At 35.9% G+C, this 22,817-nt stretch overlaps 1 protein-coding gene across 2 annotated transcripts in view; it reads right to left on the bottom strand.

The window, feature by feature from the left end:
- Window positions 1–827: 827 nt before the first annotated feature.
- Window positions 828–22,817, bottom strand: part of TRPC5 (transient receptor potential cation channel subfamily C member 5) — a 265,763-nt gene continuing 243,773 nt past the window's right edge. For both annotated transcript variants that reach the window (XM_060292268.1, XM_030835730.2), the window contains 4 exons: window positions 7,085–7,288; window positions 6,807–6,848; window positions 5,887–5,976; window positions 828–4,111 (listed from right to left, as the gene is read on the bottom strand). In XM_060292268.1, the coding sequence (XP_060148251.1) occupies window positions 3,419–4,111; window positions 5,887–5,976; window positions 6,807–6,848; window positions 7,085–7,288 (1,029 nt within the window). In that variant the 3' untranslated portion in view covers window positions 828–3,418. The remainder of the gene's footprint in view (window positions 4,112–5,886; window positions 5,977–6,806; window positions 6,849–7,084; window positions 7,289–22,817) is intronic.

Raw genomic sequence — 22,817 nt, 5'->3', positions numbered from 1 at the left:
AGCTGAAATGCCCTAAATCAGGTCAGAGTGGAATGAAAAATTACTATGAGAGGCAGAAAGAACCAGAAAATTTCAAGTATTCCCATATAAGTGGACAGAAGTATAACCTGGAGATTTATATGCCTATAAAATTTGGCATCTTCCAAAAATGATGATTTTGAATCATTCCTTTTTCTTTGTACTTCACTGGATTTAAAGCTAGAAGTGGAGGACATACTTCAACAATGGCCATTTCTGAATATAATTCAGACATTTTCTTTGTATTCAATAATATTTTTACCCTTACTAATGATCAGGGAGGCTTTAATGTAATTATGATGGAATCAAACAAATAAAATAGGTGGCCAGAAATGATAAGAAATTCACCTGTAATGGAGGTGAACCATGGTATAGATACTTAGACAAAAAGTAAATGATTCTTGTACCATTTATAATTGTATTTGACTTTGGAACACATTTTTAACTTTACGTATAAATATGTCAGTCTGAAATTTGTGGAGTTCGTGGCATTTTGGGCAAATGAACAAAAAGATATCTATAGTGGCCAATCCATTTCCACATCTCCTATGTATAACATAATATGTGTGCTTAATAATAAATGTCTTGTTTCCATAATCTAGAAGATTTGGGTTTATTGACTGGTTCTGTGACCTTGAGCAAGTCATTATCCTTCTCTGGACCTCCTTTTTTTTTTTTTTGTATTTGTAAAATAAGATGATAGAATTGAGTAGATCCTCACTAAGTTTCTCTTTTAGCTCTTTTATGTTTATAAATTTACTCTCAAGTTGGCTTATACCTTCTCTGGGGTCAGAGAACATACTTAAACATTTGATTTGAAATATCTTTATTGATAGTAGCTGATCCAGAGGTTAGAGAGGTGAACACAAATCTCCTTCCCTTCCTACTTTCTACTAGAGTTAGAGTTAATAAAAATGTTGGTGTCACCATCACGGAAGTTAGGACAATAGCTGATTAGCTTTAACAGCTAACTGGCTTCAATCCCCAACATAGCTAGGCCTCAGCACAGCTAGTGAAATCTTAAGCCCGAGTCATAAAGACAGTAACCCTGAGAAGATCTGAAAAGGAATGTACTGCCCATGAAATATGACACTGGTTTCTTTCAGTAGTAGAGATTGGCTATTATGATTGACACATATTCTCTCTTTAGAACATAACTGAGAGAAGAGTGTATTTTGGACCATGGCTCTATCTCTGGCTACCCTTGTTTTCCAACAAATTGATAAAGTAACTGCCGGAACAATGAAACCTAGGTCATCACAAGTACATGCATTTGTGAGAAAGACATACTTTTTTTTTTTTTTGATGAAATAGGGCGATGTATTGGTTTCTGGTGCCATCAGTATGACTTAGGGATGTAGCCCAGGTGCTATTTATTATTCAAAGTGAATTTGACAGTTGAGAAAGTTGACTCTGTAACTTTAGAAACCTTCCTTCTGGAAAGTAACCTGTTACTGATGTCAGGGCCACTTATGATAGTCCCACTTAGAGAAGCAGGAGAGAAGTTGGATTTGAGTAAATGATCACGGTAGGCATGATCGAGGAATTATTTTGTGATAATGTCTTACCAAATGGGTCCTGATGCAGCTTGTTCTCTTGATCACTTTTTCTTGGATCTGAGCTTTGTTCTTCAACACCTCCTCTTGTTTCCCCATCATCCCTAGTTTGTGTCTTTTTCATGTAGAATATTTTGTTAGTCACCAAAGTTAGGGCTAGAATGGGAATCAATTCAAATAACAGAAACTACACTGTCAAAAACTATTTTGGAAGCATATTTGCATTGTTTGAGAAAGCTTCATTTCACTTAATTTTGCCAGAAAGTATACACGTGAATTTAGATGGTTTCCTATTACTGTTGACATTTATTGAATACAAGAACAGGGTGACAACTAATTAAGTTTCTTACTTTTTTGAGCTACCCGTTAATTTAATCACCAGGACCCAGACCTTGGGCTATTTCAGGTCATGTGTTATTGTGTAAGTTGGGGATACCTTTGTGCTAACATTGGGAAGAACCGCCCTTGTTTAGCAGGTAATCAGTTGATGGTTACTGGATCTAACATGGTGACCATATGCATTATGGGCTTCATTTTTTAACATTTACCTATGTGTTCTGATGAGGTACTCCTAAGCTGTGGAAAATAATTTGTTTTGATGTATAATGCAATTTTCTTTGAAGACAGTAGAATTTGGATCATGTCTATAGTTCCATGAATTCACTAGGGTTGTTATGTTGTATATCTAACATGAGTTTACACACGCAATTCCACTTCCCCCACTGAACATTAAAACTGCAACTTGAACCAAGTTATCTAGACCTAAAATTGGTTTTTTTGTTGTTGTTGTTTTATCAGAAAGCAATTAATTAAAATGAAGGTGCTGTTTTCAGATTCTGACACCTCAACAAGATGTCATTTTTCTGTTAAAAAAATATTTTCAAATCCAGGCTTTTATCTTAGAAATGCTTTTGATAGCAGTGATGATTAAAACTATCAACAGTAGATAGGACCCTATAAATATACCAGCTAATTATTTTTTCTTGCCAATGTATGAGATGTAGTGACTGTTGATTAGAGTACAGTAGAAGTTTTTAAAAAACAGTACATATCCTAAATACTAATCTCGATACTATCAAATTTTAAAATGTAGTAAGCTAACTGAAACACACAAACACAGGAAAGGAATTCACTAACTTATTAGATATGACATATACTATGGGGTAAATATTCATTGGCATACATTAGGAAACTCACAAATCTTTAAGAAACAAATTCAACAGCCCCCATGATAAGGAGAAGTTGTAGTATTTAAAAGCAAAAACAACACGAAGTCCAGTTATACCTAGAAACCACAAGCTGACAGTTCTTTGGAGTCTATTCAGTTTCCCTTTGATGCTGTTCATTGAACCAGAATGGGCAGCATGGAGCACTGAAGGGCAACAAAGACAGGCAAGTTAGTTTGCCTTATCTGATAGCTGGTGGGGACTGCTGAGCACAGCCCTCAGCCCTGTGGGGAAATGGTGTGAGATCCTGAGGAAGGTCAGGAATCTGTGCGGCAGCAACAGTAGCAAAGTGGCACCTGGAGCTTCAAGGAAGCAAGGGTAAGAAAAGCAAAGCCAAAGGGTTAAGCACCCGACTGCACCTCTGCTGATTAGGGGCAAACACCCCTTCAGTTGGTTTTGAAATGGACTTAGTGTTTGTAGGTATAAAAAAGCAAATAATAGTAATAATAATAACAAGAACAAAAAATGAAGAATGTGGCTATAAAAGATGGTGAAAACAAGAGGAGTTTCACTCTCCTGTCTAGTGGGGGGCAGTGAGGGAATCATATTCTATGTCACCTCTGAGAGCAAAGAAATTAGAAATTTTCTGAGTTCCAGAACAGGTGATACTGGCTTGACTTAGAGCCGAGTTGTAACTTGTTCTTCCTGTCCGTCACCCCATTTGTGCATGAGCAGGTCACAAGCCTCTCCCCAAGTTTCAAATACATCCTCTGAGGAGTCTAAAAGTTTAGAATTTGAGGAGCAGATGCTGGATGCGCAGTGAAGAGAGCTGGAACAGGCTAGAGGGCATTCACTGCTCTGAGCAGCGCCCCGGGCTTCACCTAATTCTACCTCACTGAGGTTAATTTCACTTTGAGAACAGGACTCTGCTTTCCCTTTCTCCATCTGAGAATATTTGATGTCCTGCCACATATAGTGCGGCTGAACGATTCCATCAGAAATTGTGTACATCGGCTCTGAACTGGGTTCAGACATATGACCATTAAACTTGGAGAATAGGAGACCCAGTTTCTTGAGAGAGGGACCCATGAAGGAGCGTTTGCTTGATGACTCAGCTTTTGACTTCCCTTGGGCACCACCAACTCTTGGCATGGTCCTGATGAGAGGTGGCCCATGGCAGGCTTTTTTCTTGCAGCCTAAATTGAAAGAGACACTCTTGGATTTGGCCCGAGCCCCGCCACTGCCATCATTGGTATCATCTCTCTGAGAGAGTTCAGTGCTGCTAGTGGAAAAACTTCTCCTTTGGTGCTTCCTATTTCCTAAGAGGTCAAGCACTTCATATCGAAAGCTGGAAATGTCCTGCTTTAATTCCTAGGGCAAGAGAGAAGACACGTTATGTTAAGAAGCTTGGTCTTTAGTTCAAAATAGGCACATTGGGCATCCTTCGGAATGTTCCAGGTTTTGCCTCACTGCAAATCACAAGGTACATGAGCTACCAGAAGAATCTCACATTATTCAAGCACAAGAAGAACATATTAACAATGCTGTGGGCAGAGCGGGCCATTGGGAAAAAAATGTGCAGTTGGTAAAGTTGATTTCAGAACCTATCAGGAGCACGCCAACAGACTGAAGTGGTAACCAACAATGAGGGTATTAGAGCAGGGCTGTCATTGGAATCTAAATGGGAGGGAGGGAGACGCAAGAGGGAAGAGATATGGGAACATATGTATATGTATAACTGATTCACTTTGTTATAAAGCAGAAACTAACACGCCATTGTAAAGCAATTATACTCCAATAAAGATGTAAAAAAAAAAGTACTACTGAAGAGGAAAAAGCTTTTAGGACTCTCAGGAATAAAACTAGGGAAGTGGAATGTCAGGAGATGAGACTGCTGTTTTGGGCCAGGGGACCTTGTTTATTCAAGTGCCTGTGAAATGTCTTCTATCTCTAACTGGCTGCCTAGATACTAGATCACGCTTTTAAAAACCATCTTTGAAAAGTTTATATCTGATCATGTCGTCCTCTTGCTTAACACTTTTTAGTAACTTGTCGCTGACCTTAGGAAAAAGGAAAAATGCCATACCACAGACTACAAGGTTTTTCAAGGTCTGGTACATGTCTATCTCTCCCATTTCATTCCTTCCTGCTCTTTCCCCAGGCTTTTTACTGTCCACCTGTATGGACATATTCTCTCTTGCCTCTGGGCCTTTGCACGTGCTGTTTTCTCTGTCTGGAACACTCTTCTCCCCAACTGTTTTATCTGGCTCTTCCTTCAAACCTCAGCTTAAACATGGCTTCCTCTGGAAAGCCTGCCTCGAATCCCCAAGTCCCAGTTGGGTGTCCCCCCATTTCTATGTCTCTACAGCACCCTGTGTTGATCCTGTTAGAATACTCAGTCATTCGCCTCTATTATTATTGTGTGTGACTCCACGAGAGAGTAGGGGCTGGTTATATCTTGCTCATGACTGTGCCCCAGCACCTAGCAGAGTGTTTGGCATATAGCAGGCCCTCAATTGATGAGTTATGTCTATGGATTAGGATAACAGCCTTCTTATGTTCCTTAGAAAACAGATATGTGTTCTAGGATAGGGTTTCTCAACCAATTGACATGTTGAGTGTGGTAATTCTTCGCTGTAGGGAGCTGTCCTGTGCATTGTAGGATTTTTAGCAACAACCCTGGTCTCTACTCACTAGATGCCAATAGCATCCCAATGTGACAGCCAAAAATGTGTAATGGTAGGGTTTCATAAATGTTAGATTTAATAATAGAATTTTTGTCTTTATCTTATTTAAAGAAGGCCTTTAAATCTCTAGGCATCTTCCCTTCGCTATCTTTCTTCTCATCACACACCCATGCCATATCATTTAAAGCACTCAATTCCCATACTGAGAAAAACCCAGAATATTAAAAGAATGTATATTTTTATTATTCATAAAGCTGATTGTGGTGTGACAGACATTGGTAAAAATCTATCCATCTACTGGATGACAGACTATTCTAAGAGAGAGAATAAGAATTGTAGCTGGTTTTGCTGTATTACAGGCTGTTGAAATTCCATCAGCAGAAACCTCAAACACTGTGAAGATTAAATGATGCTTAAGAAATGTGAATGAAGAATTAAACCACTTTATGATCAAATTACCTTAAAATTTTCTTCTGTGAGTCCCTCATTTGTTTTGGAATTTCTTATCATAGCTGCCACATATCTTTTGACTAAATTCCTGATAACTTCCTGGAATTTAAACAAAAACATGAAGAAGCGTTCAGTTTCCTTCTTGGACTCTCAGTAAAATAAGAAACATACACAGGAAATAAAATACGCTTAGACTGTCTTTGCATTGGAAAATCCTCACAGGATCCAGGCATTTTCTACAAAACCCCCCAGTTAAGTCCATTGGATAAATGAAGAATTTATTATGTGTCCAAATTTGGTGGCAGAGTGGGCCAGTGAGATCAAAGTTACCCGAAAGGAAAATTTTCCACCCAAGCATAAGGTAAACAGGGATACACATTCATGGAATAATGAGAGCAGAATAATACTTGAATGGTCACGTCAATATCCTTTCCCTCTAGGCTAGATTAAACTTGAACCTTCCTAGTAAGATGAGAGTTTTTCTTCCTTTTATAAAGTTGAGAAAGTCAGTCTTCAGTGTCACAGAGTCTGATGATTTCAATGTCCACTAATTACATAATCAAGATACTTTTTCTTAGAGGCAATCTATACTTCTCCTTTACAGGGGTGGCCTCTTTTAACTTAGCCTCTGGGAATGGTATACACATAGTCACCCTGCTTTGTGTTAGTAATGGTGATGATGATAGCTACCACTTAATGCAATGTGTCAGGCACTGTGCCAGGACACACACACACACACACACACACACACACACAAACACACAACCATATATACATACTCGCCACTCAGTTCTCACAACTACAGTTTAAGTTTTATCATCCTTATTTTACAGACGAGGAAACTGAGGATCAGTGAGGGTAAGTGATTTGTCCAAGTTCACACAACTGACCAAGAACTATTGTGCTTAGTCCCTATGAAGAAGCTTTACCTGGTAATGTTGATTCTGTATCAGGCTGTCAGCATGGCGTTCCTGTCATTGAAAACGGACAAGAGAGGTTACATCAGCAGTCTCCCAGCAGCCCATCCACTCGAATATATTTCTAAACGTTAGGACTGGAACATGACACAGGAGCTACTGCCTGAAAAACCCCCAAAGCATCTGTAGGTTGGAGTAGTTTTAAGATGTTCAAGATAGGGAATGTTACAAAGGAGGAAAAGGAGAAAACAGTTGTGTTTACAAAGAAACATAATTTTTAAAAGCCTTACTGTGAAGCTTCTCAAGTTGTGCCTTCTCCGTCTACCATCAGGGTCTCTTTGGGGGCAGAAGGTGTTGTTGAACCAGTTACCAAGGTATAGAAATGACTTGGGGCTGGGGATGATGTTGAAAGGAGGTGGCAAGGTGCCGCCTTCATCGAAGTAACTCATCCAGAGCTTCGTCCTTGCAAACTTCCACTCAATATCGGCATGATCCTATGAAAGAGAGAAGTTCAGTGATTTGGGATGGGAAAATGCAAAATGCACCCCTGACTCATTCTCAAAGTTCTACTTGCTTCTACAGAGGGCAATCTGTCAGTAGCTATAAAAATTCAAATTACACTTACCTTACGATGCAGTAATCCTACAATTAGAAATTTATCTTATCCATATACTTGCAAAAAGATGTATGCGCAGGGCTGTCCGCTAGCACTGCAGCTTGTAAGAGCAAAACAACTGGCAACAACCTAAATATCCAACAGTGGGAGACTGCTTAAATAAATGATGTCACATCCACAAAATGACTTATAATCAAACTATTAAAAAATATAGTAGCTCTATCAACATTTTATATGTAGAAACACATATCATATATATGCATTTGTCCATATATTTATAAGACCTCTAAGTGAAAAAAGCAAGATAAAGAGCAATATATATTGTGTAAAATGATACCCTTTATCCAACTGAAAACCCCTTTATATTACATGCTTACATGTTCTAGAGAGGTACACGCTAAATTGTCATTAGTAGTTATTTTTAAGGAGTAGGATTGGTGTGGAGAGACTTTGTTTTTTTTAAAAATCAACATTATTGAGGTATGATTTACACAGAGTAAAATTCATCTATTTTAAGTGTTCAATGAGTTTTGATGAGTGTATATACCCGTGTAAGCACTGTCATAATTAAGATACACACACACACACACACAGGCATACATTTCTAGGATTTTTAAGACCTGGAAGGACTAATGTAATCACCACCACAATCAGGATACACAACAGTTCCATCAACACCCCAAATTCCATAATGTTGTCCCTTTGTAATCAAACTCTCTCGAACCCCCCCTGGCAACCACTGCTCCATTCTCCATTCCTTTAGTTTACTTTTTCCAAAATGTCATATAAATGGAATCATACAGTAGGTAACCTTCTGGGACTGGCTTATTTCACTCAGCATTAATATCTTCGAGATTCATCTGGTTTTGTATGTATCGATAATCTATTCCCTTTTATCGCTGAGTAGTTTTTTGTTGTGTGGATGTACCACAGTTTGCTTATTCATTCACCCATTAAAGAACATTTGGGTTGTTTCCAGTTTTTAATAATTGTGAATAAAGCTGCTGTGAACATTCATGTACAGGTCTTTCTGTGAACATAAGTTTAATTCCCCTGGCTTAAATATCTAGGAGTGATATTGCTGGATCATGAAGTAAGTGTACATTTAACTTTATAATAAACTGCCAAACTCTTTTCCAGAGTGGCTATACCATCTTTCATTCTCACCACTTGCTCTGTATCCTTCTTAGCATTTGTCAAGTTTTTTAAAGTTTAACTATTCTAACAGATTAAGTAGTGGTATCTCATTATGATTTTAATTTGCATTTCCCAAATTAGAATGAAGTTGAGCATCTTTTCATATGCTTATGTGCTATATAGATATCCTCTGTGGTGAGGTGTCTGTTCAGATCCTTTGCCCATTTTTATTGGGTACTTTGCTTGCTTACAGGTGGACTTAGATAGTTTTAAAATATATTCTGGATACTAGCTCTTTGTCAGGAATGTAAATTGCAAATGTGTTCTCTCAGTTTGCGTGTTATCTTTTCATTTACTTAATGGTGTCTTTCATAGAGCAAAGTGTCTTAATTTCAATGAAGTCAAATTTATCAAATTTTTAATGGATTATGCTTTTGGTATTATGTCTAAGAACTCTTTACCTAACCCGAGGTCATGAAGATTTCTCTTATGTTTTCCTCTTCAAGTTTTATAGTTGTAAGATTTGCATTTAGCTCTATGATCAACTTTGAGCTCATTTTTGCTTAAGGAGTGAAGTTTACATGGAGGATTTTTTGTTTGTTTGTTTGTTTTGCCTGTGGGTATCTATTTGCCATTTGCTGAAAAGGCTATTGTTCTTCCACTGAGTTGCTTTTGCACCTTTGGCAATCAGTTGGGCTTGCTGGGACTACTGTCCATCCACATTCAAAAGAATGAAGTTGGACTCCTACCTCATACCACATACAAAATTCAACTCAGAATGAATCACAGAACTAAATTTAATAGATAAAAACTATAAAACTTTAAGAAGAAAATTTAGGAGTAAATCCTCATGACCTTGGGTAAAACAATGGTTTCTTAGAGATGACACCAAAAGCCAAGGAACAAAAGGAAAAAAATTGTCAAATTGGACTTAATCAAAGTTAAAAACTTTGTACTTCAAAGGACACCATGAAGAAAATGAAGAGAAAACCCACAGAATAAGAGAAAGTAATTAAATATCATATGTCTGGTAAGGGACTTGTGCCTTTATAAAAAACAATTATAATTCAACAATAAAAATACAAATAAACCAATTTAAAAATGGGCAAAGCACTTGAATAGACATTTCCAGAAAGAAGACATACAAATGGCCAACAAGCACATGAAAAGATGCCCAACATCATTGGTCATTAGGTATACTCAAATCAAAACCACAATGAGATACCATTTTATACTTGCTAGGATAGATATAATAATTTTAAAAAGACAAATAATAACCAGTGTAGGTGAGGATCTGTAGATCCACATACTGCTTGTGGGAATGTGAAATGGTGCAGCTACTTTGGAAAACAATATGGCAATTCCTCAAATGGTTAAACATAGAGTTACCATACGACCCAGCAATTGCACTCCTTGCTACATACCCAAGAGAAATGAAAACACATTCTACACAAAGAATTGTACACAAATGTTCAGCAGCATTATTCATAATAGCCAAAGAGTAGAAACAACCCAAATATTCATCAACTGATAAAAGGGTAAACAAAATGTGGTACATTATTATTATTATCCAGCCTTAAAAAGGAATGAAGTATTGATACATACCACAACATGGATGAACCTTGAAAACCTTATGCTGAGTGAAAGCATATTTATTCTGCTGAATCTTCCAATCCATGAACAGAGTATGTCATTTCTTTCATCCATGTTTTGTAGTTTTTACTGTGTAAGTCCTATAATGATTTGTTAAGCTTATACCTAAGTATTACATTTCCTTTGCAACAATTTACAATGGTACTGTCTTTTAAAATTTCTTTCCAATTGTTTATTGTTAGTATATGGTTGATTTTTGTGTATTGACCTTGTAGTCTGTGGCCTTGCTAAATTCATTTTTTTATTCTATCAAGTTTTTAATAGATTCTTTAGGGTTTTCTTTATACAGAATCATGAGATAGTTTTATTCTTCCTTTCCAATCTGTATGGCTTTAATGTTTTTCCTTCCCTTATTGCATTGTCTAGGATCTCCAGTACAATGTGGGATAGAAGTACTGAAAGCAGATATACATTTTTAATTGATCTTAGAAAGCCTTCAATCTTTCACCATTTAGTCAGCTGTAGGTTCTGTGGTTCAGGTTGTGCAAGTTACATTCTATTCCAAGTTTGCCAAGACATTTTTAAAAAAAAATCATAAATGTATGTTGAAGTTTGTCAGACACTTTTTCTGCATCAATTGATATGATCATAGGGTTTTGCTTCTTTTGACTATTAATATAATGGATTACTTTGCATTCCTGGGATAAATCCCATTTGGTTATGGTATGTTCTTTTTATACATTGCTGGATTCAATATGCTAATGCTTTGTTGAGGATTTCCATGTCTATGTTCATAAAAGATATTGGTCTATAACTTTTAATTTTCTGTACTTTTTTTCTGGTTTGGGTATCAATATAATATATATGTAATGTATTTATATATAATTAAAATTAATTTTACCAGTTTCTCTTCACTATATTTTATTGTGGCTACTAGAAAATGTAACATATGTGGCACATATTTGTGACTTGCATAAAATTTTTATTGTACAGAACTGCCCTAGACTAAAGGTGTATTTAGTTCTGCCAAACAAAGCTTAAAAGCAAGCCTCAGTGGGATCAAACTATTTCCAGAATAAAGCTCAAGAATATTTAAAACAATACAAAAATAGCCAGCACCCAATAAGGTAAAATTCACAATGTCTGGTATCCAATAAAAATTTACCACAAATGCCAAGAAGCAGGAAAATATGACACATAATGAGAAGAAAAAAATCTATCAAACAGAACCAGTTACAAATCAGTCATATTCTATATAGCAGCAATAAACAATGAGGAAATATTAATTTAAAAACAGTTTCATTTAAAATATAAAATCCTTAGGAATAAGTATGACAAAAATATACATGTTTTTTAACACTGAAAACTGTGAAAGATTACTGAGATAAATTAAAGAAGACTTAAATAAATATAGAGATACGGCATATTCATGAATTGGAAGACTAAATATAGTTAGGATGGCAATTCTTTCCAAATTGATTTAGAGATTCAATACAATTTCAGTCAAATCTCAGTTGGCATTTTTGAAGAAATTGACAAGCTGCTTCTCAAATTTATATATAAATACAAAAGATGTAAAGTAGTTAATTTTGAAAAAGAACAAATTGGCATTGAAGATCAATGGAACAAAACAAGACAGTCCAGAAATAAATGCATGCATATGCATATATACAATTGACTTTCAAGAAAGGTGTCAAGGCAATTCAACTTGGAAAGGATAATCTTTTCTTTTCGACAAATTGTCTTGGAATAGTTGGACTTCCACAAGAAGAAAAGAAAAAGAACCTTGATCCTTACTTCACACAAATACAAAAGTTAACTCAAAATGAGTCATGACTTAAATATGGAGAGCTAAATCTATAAATATTTTACTAATAAACAATTTACTATGTTTTTCTTTCTGCTTGCTTTGAACTTAGTTTGCTGTTCTTTTTCTAGTTTCATAAAGGTGGAAATTTAAGTTATTGATTTGAAATCTTATTTCCTTTTTAACATAAGATTTACAATTATAAATGTTTCTGAGGAAGCTTGGCATATACTGTACTCTCCCTTTCATTCATCTCAAAGTATTTTCTAACTTCCTTTGTGATTTCTTCTTTGAACTAGTGGTTATTTTGCAGTGTCTTCTCTACTATCCATTTATGTGTGAATTTCTGAAGTTTTATTTTGTTTTTGATATCTAATTTAATTTCATTATATTCCCAAGTATGTTTGCAGAACATACTTTTTATTATTTCAATCCTTTAAAAAAATTAGGGAGGTTTATTTTATGAGCTAATGTATAATCTATCCTGGAGAATATTCCATGTGCAGTTCAGAAGAACATATATTCTGCTGTTGTTGTATGACATGTTCTATAAATAGATGTCCATTAGGTCTAGTTGGCTTATAGTGTTGTCCAAGTATTCTATTTCCTTTTTGGTCATTTATCTAGTTCTGTCTGTTACTGAAAGTGGGGTAATAAATTCTTCAACTGTTATTGTTAAATTTCTATTTCTCCCTTCAGTTCTGTCAGTTTTTGCTTCATGTATTTTTCAGCTCTGTAGATAGGTGGAAATGTATTAATAATTGTTAAATATTCATGATAGATTCACCTTTTTATAGTTATAAAATGTCCTTTGTTTTCTCTAGTAACAAATTTTGTCTTAAGTTCTATTTTGTCTGATAATTATTATAGCCACTTAGCTCTTTTTTGGTTACTGTTTGCATCATATATCTTTTCCCACTCTTACTTACATTCTATTTGTATCTTTGAATCTAAAATGTGTCTCTTGTAGACAGCATACAGTTAGAACATGTGTGTCTCTTATACAGAGTCTGGCAATCTCTGCCTTTTAACTGATTTGCTTAATCTAGTTACATTTAAAGTAATTACTGATAAAGTAGGATTTACATCTGCCATTTTGCCATTTTCTATATGTTGCATGTCTTTTTTGTTCCTCTATTCCTCCATTATTGATTTCTTTTGTGTTAATAGATATTTTCTAATATACCTTTTAATTCTCTTGTTTAATTTACTATATTAAATAATTATTTTCTTAGTGCTTGGCTCAGGGATTACAATTGACATCTTAAAATACAATCTGCTTTGGATTAATACCAACCTGACTCCAATCATATGTAAAAACTTTGCAACCATATAGCTCCATTCCTTCCCTCCTCCTTTGTGCTATTACTGATATACAAACTGTTCCTTTATATATTATACATTATAACCCCATCAAAACACTCGTATAATTATTGAATTATGCAGTTATCTTTCAAGTTAGAGAGAAAAAAAAGTTCCCCCCAAATAAGATTTGTGTTGTCTTTTATATTTATCTATGCAATTACCTTTTCTGGTGCTCTTTCTTTCTTTCTTTCTTTCTTTCTTTCTTTCTTTCTTTCTTTCTTTCTTCCTACTCTCTAGTGTTCTTTCATTTCAGCCTGAAGAACTCTTTTTAGCATTTCTTGTAGGACTGGTCTTCTGGCCATTATTTCTCTCAGTCTTTGTGTACTTGACAATGTCTATTTTTCCCTCATTTAAGGATATTTTTGCTGGATAAAGAATTCTTGGTTGTCAGTCTTTTGCTTTAAACATTTTGTATATGTCATCACACTGACTTCTAGTGCCCATTGTTTCTGATGGGAAATCAGTTATCTTTTAATTTTCCTGCTTTCAAGATTTTTTCTTTGTCTTTGAGAGGTTGACTAAGAAGTGAATTTTTTTGTGTTTATCCTATTAGGAAATATTTGAGCTCTTGGATATGTAGACTATTTTTGAGAAGTTTTTACTCATTATTTCTTCAAATATCCTTTCTGTTCTTTTTTTCTCTTTTCTGCTTCTGAGACTCCCATTATGTGTATGTTGGCCATTTAATGGTGTCTCACAGGTCTCTTAAGCTCTGTTCATTTTTATTCATCCTGTTTTTCCTTCTGATCCTCAGTCTAGACAATGGTAATTGAATTATCTTCAAGTTTGCTAATCCTTTCTGCCAGCTCAAATCTGCTGTTAGGCCCTTCTAGTGAATTTTTCATTCTGTTATAGCACTTTTCAAATCCAGAAATTCAATTTGATTCTTTTCTTAAATAATTTCTGTCACTTTATTAATATTCTCTATTTGGTGAGACATCATTCTCATACTTTCCTTTAATTCTTTAGATGTTTTCCTTTAGTTATTTGAAGATATTTAAAATAGCTGGTTCAGTCTTTACCAAAGCCAACATCTGGGCTTCCTCAAGGACTGTTTCTATGACATCTTTTTTCCTGTGTACAGACCATACTTTCTGTGTGTGTGTGTATGTTTTGTAGTTTTTTGCTGAAACTAGACATTTTAAACAATTTAATATGATTACTCTGGAAATCTGATCCCCTTCTTCTAGAGTTCGGTTTTTAGTGTTTGTTTATTGACTATCCTTGACTGATTTTGTAAAATCTGTATTCTTTGTTATGTGCAGCCACTGAAGTCTCTGTTAGCCTCGTAGTCAGATAATGATTGCACAGGGATTTCATTAAATGCCTTGAATCAGTAAGTCTCTCACTCTTTGCTAGTGGCTCTGTGTGTGCATAGTGACACATCTTCAATGTTCTTGCAGTTTATCATCTGTAAATGACACATTTGAAAAGACAAGGGAAATTTAAATATGGACTCCAAATTATAATTATAGTGTATCAATGTTAAATTTCTTGAGTGAGATATGGTACTGTGATAATGTAGTTGAATATATACGACAATATTTGTGTGAAATGTGTGATATTGGTAATTTACTTTCAAATGTTCTAAAAATAAGTTCTTGGGCCCCATCATATGTATACAGCAGTAAGAGCTTTGTTTCAGAGGCCACATTAACTTGTGACTTATATCCACAAACTTTTAACTTAAAACAATGCCAAATAAGAGGGTTAGACAATATAGTCTCCACTGTCAAAAGTGCACAGTGTAAGGGAGAAAAAAATATTTCTTTACTAGCACATGAGATCTTAAAAAGGAGAGCTATGCCTTACAGTATTTGTCTTGGGGTGGTTTTTGAGTGAAGATTCAGTCAGTGAAACCTAGAATTTGCTCCTTGCCCTTTCAGATATTCTATGAAGACTTTCACTTTGCTCTCCAATGTAGCAGTGCTTAGCTATGATATTAAAGGATTAGCAGATCATGTTCAAAAACAGCACCACACAGAATAGGGATTTTTAAACCTGGTTCTATGGATGAAGTTAACAAAGTCAATAAATGTATTAAAATTGTATGTGAAATATTGGGTGTTTTGCATTTTTCTGGGCTTTCATCATATTCTCAAAGGAATCTGCCCTCCCCCAAATGGTAAAGAACCACTGAAGTAGAGGATTCTGTTGATTTCTGAGATGCCCATTGCCTGAATCTGAACAGCCGTTAGCCAGCTCTTAATGGATAAATCAGGGATACCTCTATGTTCTCTAGGAGGGACTAAATGGCTTTGGGTTAAGTGAGTAACAAGTTCAAAAGGAAAACGAAGCTCTAGGTTGAATTTAAGGTACTTATTAGACTCAATGCTAGATTTTGTTATTTCATGAGTTAATAAAGAAGCACATATATTACCATTTTTTTGAGATGTTGAAACATCTTTTATTAAGGCATTGTAAAATTATAAATTCCTCCCAAAGTTACTTGAGAATTGGAAGAGTTGCTGCAATGATTAGAGTAATAAATTTTATATGCACACATAACTCTACTTTAAATATATAAAATGAATATATAACAAAGAGCACTAACACTCATCCTCTCTTTAGCGTTCCTGTTAGTTAAATAATTTCAAGTAGTTCAAAGATAAATTGGGCTACATGAAAACAAAATATATGGAATTACCATAGAAAGAAATTATATTACAATACAGTTATCAAAAATATTTTTAAAACATGGTAATATTTATTACAATACAGTTAAAACATGGTAATATTTATTACAATACAGTTATCAAAAATATTTGTGCATTAGATCTCTAGGACTTACTACTAGTTGCAAGTTTGTACCCTTAAACAACATGAATTGTATGCTTTTAAAAATGAATTTTATGGTATCTGGATTATATCTCAATAAAGCTGTTACCATAAAATAAACTCTCAGAAGAATACATAGGAATAATTTTCATGACCTTATGTTAGGCAGTGGTTTCTTAGATATCACAGATAACAATGTTGCTGTCCTCATCTTTTAAAGCATACAATTCAGTAGTTTTGAATACATTTACAGAGTTGAGAAACCATCACCTCTGTCTATTCTAGAACATTTTCATCACTCCTAAAAGACCCTGTATCCATTAGCAGTCAATTCCCAGCACTCCCTCCCCTCTCCAGAGCCCCTATCAACCACTAATCTACTTTTGTTTCTACGGATTTGTCTATTTTGAACATTTCATATAAATGAATTATATAATATTTGTCCTTTGTGTGTGGATTCTTTCTCTTAGCATGTTTTCAAGGTTCATCCATGTTGTAGCATCTGTCAATACTTCATTCTTTCCTATGGTTGAATAATATTATATTTCATTGTATGGATATACTACATCTTTTTAATCTATTCATCAGTTGATGGTCATTTGGGTTGTTTCCACTTTGCTATTATGAATAATGCTGCTATGAATATTTGTGTGCAAGTTTTTGTGTGGATATATATTTTTAATTCTCTTGGGGACATACCTAGGAGTGGAATTGCTCAGTTATATACTAACCCTACTTTTAACTTTATGAGGAATTGTCACACTATTTTTTAAAGTGGCTGCACCATTTTACATTCCCACCAGCAATGTATAAGAGTTCCGATTTTTCCACATCCTCACCAAAACTTGTCACAGTTCATGTTTTTTTTTGTAGTCATGCAAGTGGGTATGACGTTGTATCTCATTCTGGTTTTGATTTACATTTCCTTAATGCTGAATGACATTGAGCATGTTATCATGTGCTCATCAGCCATTTGTGTATCTTATTTGGAGAAATGTTGATTCATATATTTTGCCTATTTAAGAATTAAGAGTGGGGGGGCCTCCCTGGTGATGCAGTGGTTAAAAATCCTCCTGCCAATGTAGGGGACACGGGTTCAATCCCTGGCCCAGGAAGACTCCACATGCCATGGAGCAACTAAGCCCATGCGCCACAACTACTGAGCCTGCGCTCTAGAGCCTGCGAGCCACAACTACTGAAGCCCGGGTGCCTAGAGCCCGCGCTCCACAACAAGAGAAGCCACGACAATGAGAAGCCTGTGCACCGCAACGAAGAGTAGCCCCTGCTCACCACAACTAGAGAAAGCCCGCACGCAGCAATGAAGACCCAACACAGCCAAAAATAAAAACAAACAAGTAAATAAATTTATTTAAAAAAAAAACTAAGAGTGAGGCTTGGCATTAGAAACAGGCTGATGTTGGAGTTTTGAGGTCATTTATACTGGGATGGCAGGAGTGATGACAGTTTTAACAACCTCACCTCTCCATTCTCCAGCTATTGTCAAAGATAAAAATAAATAAATAAATCACTCAGAGAGAATTCTGTGAAAGTAAAGCAAAAAGGTAGGGCTAAAAGAAATACTGAACTCACTTTATTTCATCCAGATGACAAACTCATAAGAAGCCTGCATGCTCTAGCTACCATCTATCTATCTATCTATCTATCTATCTATCTATCTATCTATCTATCTATCCATCTACCTATCTTTTAATTTGTCCATCCTAGTGTTAGAATTTACAAGTGAAATGATCATCATAGGAATAAGTATTGATATACTTATTGAATTGGAAAATGAAGTCATCCTTTTCTTAAAAATTAATTTATTTATTTTTGGCTGCGTTGGGTCTTCGTTGCTGCACATGGGCTTTCTCTAGTTGCGGCGAGCGGGGTCTAGTCTTCGTTGTGGTGCGGGGGCTTCTCATTGCGGTGGCTTCTCTTGTTGCGGAGCACAGGCTGTAGGCACGTGGGCTTCAGTAGTTGTGGCTCACGGGCTCTAGAGCGCAGGCTCAGTAGTTGTGGCGCATGGGCTTAGTTGCTCCGTGGCATGTGGGATCTTCCTGAACCAGGGCTCGAACCCGTGTCCCTTGCATTGGCAGGTGGATTCTTAACCACTGAGCCACCAGGGAAGCCCAAGTCATCCTTTTTGAGACAAAAGAAATATGATTTATCCAGTTGATTTGGAAATGATGACTGGCTTTGCTAGTTAGGTTATATGACAGATCTTTTTTATCAATTGCTAAATCTGAAGCTCCAAAATTTTGGTAAAATTATATTTAAAATGTGATAAGAAAAAAGCATTTCATAAAGAATGCTCTATTGGTTAAGCTGTATTAAAATTCATAAAATTTCTATTTTTCATTCCATGAACTCTGTTTAGTATGTTGGGTTAAACAAAGTGCCTCTAGGTAAAACAGTAACTGGTACATTTAATAATTATTTGGCAAGTCTTAGTAAAGACTTTTTGGTTTTGTCCCCAAATTTAGCACCTTAAATCAACAAATATTTATTATCTTACAGTTTTTGTGGGTCAGGAATCTGGGTGTGGCAAGTTGTGTGCCTCTGGCTCAAGATCTCTTACAATGGTATAATCCAGTTGTTGGCCAGAGGTGGGGTCTCATCAGAAGCGTGAACTGAGAGAGTATTCTGTTCCAAGCTCGCTTGCATGGTTGTATGGTTGTTGACAGGATTCAGTTCCTTGTGGGCTGTTGGACTGAGGACCATAGTCCATTGCTGGCATATTGGCCAGAGACCTCTCTCAGTTCTTTCTGGAGTGGGCCTCTCCATCAGCCAGCTCATAAAATGGCAGCATGCTTCCCTCCGAGGATGTGAGAGAGAAAAGCCATTGTTATAACCTAATCTCTCAAGTGACATCACTTTTGCCATAATCTATTTGTTAGGCGTCCATAGGTCTAGCCCACACTCAAGGGGAGAATACTGCATAGGATTCAAATATCAGGAAGTGGGTATCATTGGGGGCCATCTCAGAAGCTTCCTACCACAGTATTACTTTCCAGGAATTGAGAAACTGAATGACTGTAATCTTGGGTAAAAATCCTTTTCTAAGTCATGTGGTTTCTAATTACTTGCCTTCAATAAAGTTTAAAGAGAACCGAAGCAAGTTTTCAGATTGTTAAAAATATTATTATTTTTAATGAGGTTGAACCAATCTTTTTATTTTTAATTAATTAATTAATTTGCCTCTGCTGGGTCTTAGTTGTGGCACGGGATCTTCACTGCCACGTGTGGGATCTTCCTTGTGGCATGCGGGATCTTTAGTTGCAGTAGGCAAACTCTTAGTTGCGGCATGCGGGATCTAGTTCCCTGACCACGGACGGAACCTGGGCCCCCTGCGTTGGGAGTGCGGGGTCTTAACTACTGGACCACCAGGGAAGTCCCTAAAAATATTATTTTTTTATTTTAAGCTTTTTTGCCTGCACCATGTGGCTTGTGGGATCTTAATTCCCTTACCAGGGATTGAACCTGGGCCCTCAGTAGTGAAAGTTCAGAGTCCTAACCACTGGACCTCCAGGGAATTCCCTAAAAATATTATGAAAAATCATTGTATAACTTTTTGACATTAACTCAGAGTTCAAGGAAATTGAGTGACAATGACATAATAAAACTGTATTCATTCACATATGCTTATTGATATGAAAAAGTTTTCTTAGTGCTTTTATAAAAATGGAAACTAAATATATAATTGATGCTGAATCTTGTTCCTGAATATTACTCAATATTCTGTGGCTATAATAACTAGCTGGAAGAAAAGCCCCACTAACATCTTTAAGAAATGCATTCATTTCCAGTAAAAATGTATTTTTATGCTTAATTGTTATTTATCAAAATTTGTATTATATTTGTGTTCTTTTGAGCAGTTTTGTACTGCTAATAATTGAATAATAACGATATTCAGAAGAAATGTTTCAACATTTATTACCTTCTGGCCACAGAAAATAAAAAATTAAAATTCAATTTATACTTTTGTTATGAAGAAATATAAGGTAATCAATAATTTATAAAGACTTTAAAACACAAAAAATTTATAACGTTAGGGTAAAATCCTGTGGGGATGTGGAATGCAAATAAGAATTCAAGGAGAGCAAGGAATGGTGTAAACTCTCTGCCCTTAAAGAAAGAAGAGTTTAGCCATTTATTTTTTAAATACATGGTTATGAGTAACAAATCACTATGGTATTCAGATTCCATTGGATACGTTTAAATGAGTAATTGGATAGTTTTATTTTAAATGTCAATATTTACCATATTCCAGAAATTACGTCCTTTGCAACTGTTTAAACTTATGATGAATAATCTAGATGTCAGCCTAAGAATATATAAGATACATAGATTTTTTTTCTCTACAAATTGATTAGAGGGTGTGCCTGCAAAAGGTCTGAATGCCCTTGATAAGACCTTGAACTAAGACACACTTATGGCTCTAGTAAATATCACTGCCCTAAAATCCTGCCTTGGGAGACAATGTTGTTGTAGGCAACTTGTAATGCAGAGGAAGATAGGAGGCAAGGGCAATATGAAATAGTGAGATGCAGCCTGCCATTGTGGAAAGAGCAGGGGTTTTGGAGTCAAACAAAACAGGGTTTGAAGTACTGCTCTGCTACTTATCAGCTGTGTGTCCTCAGAGCAGTCAATCAAAATCTGAGTCATGGTTTTCTCAGCTGTTAAAATAAAGGAAAATCTCTATCACACTGATTTGTTGTAGAAGTCAATGTAAAATGCCTGGGCTACTGCCTGGTACATAGTAAGAGCTATATAGCTGTTGATCCCTTCTCCTACATTTCTGAGCCTATAATACCGGAAACGAACTTTGAATTTTCATTTTACCCGTTGATGGCCCAGAATAGCCAGTCTTTCATCTGTGGAATGTTTCTCTAGCTCTTGAAATAAAGTTGGTATTTGATAAGTATTTCTTAAAATGAAGTGAGTCACATTTTTAAACACAGGGTCTTTAGATTCTTGTCATCTCTAGACAAGTTCAAAAGGGAGAATGATGATATAGCTCCTATGCGTATTCAGCTATTTTCTAATAAATTGGGCTGGATGTCCTGGTATCTGGAAATGGTCTCACTGCTTTTAATTTTTTAAAATCCCTGTGTGAGTTAGCTTTTTGTTTGTTTGTATGTGTTTTAAACAATAAGCAGTTAGGTCCTTTAAAAAATAGTTTTCTAACTGATTTTGACAAAGAATAGAAACATGCAATGGGCCAAGTTGTAAACCATAGTTGGTTTTTTTTTTTGTTTTCTTTTTTAGCTTAAGAGGCTTTCTGGTGCCCACTCATTGCACTTACTCAAATCAGGTAAAGATATGATTTTGGCTAAACATTTAAAAAAAAAAACAGCTCAAGAACCCCAGGTGATACCATTCTATTCCCCTTGTGCTCAGGTGACCTCAGATTGGGATTTACTATGTAAATAATTAGCAGAGAAGTTATTGCAAATTATCCTCTCAAAAGTCTTTTCCCACTCATTTATCATGTATCAAGTCATTGTCTACCTATCCATTCATTTTTAAAATTTAAAAAATTTTTACTTTTATTGAAGTATAATTGATTTACAATATTGTGCTCATTTCAGGTGTACAGCAAAGTGATTTGGTTATACATATATATATATGTATATGTCTATATTCTTTTATTGATTCTTTTCCATTATAGTTTATTACAAGATATTGAATATAGCTCCCTGTGTTATACAGTAGACCCTTCTTGTTCCTCTATTTTATATATAGTAGTGTGCCTCTGTTAATCCCACACTCCCCATATACCCCTGTTCTCCCTTCCCCTTTGGTAACTGTAAGTTTGTTTTCTATGTCCATGAGTCTGTTTCTGTTTTGTGAATAAGTTAATTTGTACTATTTTTAGATTCCACATATAAGTGATATATAATATTTGTCTTTCTCTGTCTGAATTACTTCACTTAGTGTGATTATCTCTAGGTCCATCCATGTTGCTGCCAATGGCATTATTTCATTCTTTTTTATGGCTGAGTAATATTCCATTGTTTATATACACCACGTCTTCTTTTACCACTTATCCATTGATGGACATTTAGGTTGCTTCCATGTCTTGGCTATTGTAAAGAGTGCTGCTATGAACATTAGGGTGCATGTATCTTTTCAAATTAGAGCTTTTGTCTTTTCTGGATATATACCCAGGAGTGGGATTGCTGGATCATATAGTAACTCTATTTTTAGTTTTTTAAGGAGCTTCCATACTGTTCTCCATAGTAGCTGCACCAATTTACATTCCCACCATTCATTTTTTTAAATTAATTTATTTTTGGCTGTGTTGTGTCTTCGTTGCTGCACGCGGGCTTTCTCTAGTTGCGGCGAGCAGGGGCTACTCTTCGTTGCAGTGCGCGGGCTTCTCATTGCAGTGGCTTCTCTTGTTGTGGAGCACGGGCTCTAGGTGTGCGGGCTTCAGTAGATGTGGTGCATGGGCTCAGTAGTTGTGGCTCGCGGGCTCTAGAGCACAGGCTCAGTAGTTGTGGCGCACGGGCTTAGTTGCTCTGCGGCATGTGGGATCTTCCTGGACCGGGGCTCGAACCCGTGTCCCCTGCATTGGCAGGCAGATTCTTAACCACTGCACCACCAGGGAAGCCCTCACCATTCACTTTTTTATTCTTGTGTTGAACAACTAGTATGTTGCAGGTACTCTGCTAGATGCTGGGTATAGCAAAATGACTGTCCTCTAATGGTGGTGGGAATACCA

Source organism: Globicephala melas, chromosome X (assembly GCF_963455315.2).
Source record: "Globicephala melas chromosome X, mGloMel1.2, whole genome shotgun sequence".
In the NCBI taxonomy this organism is placed as follows: Eukaryota; Metazoa; Chordata; class Mammalia; order Artiodactyla; family Delphinidae; genus Globicephala; species Globicephala melas.
This window is presented reverse-complemented; position numbering and strand designations above follow the sequence as displayed.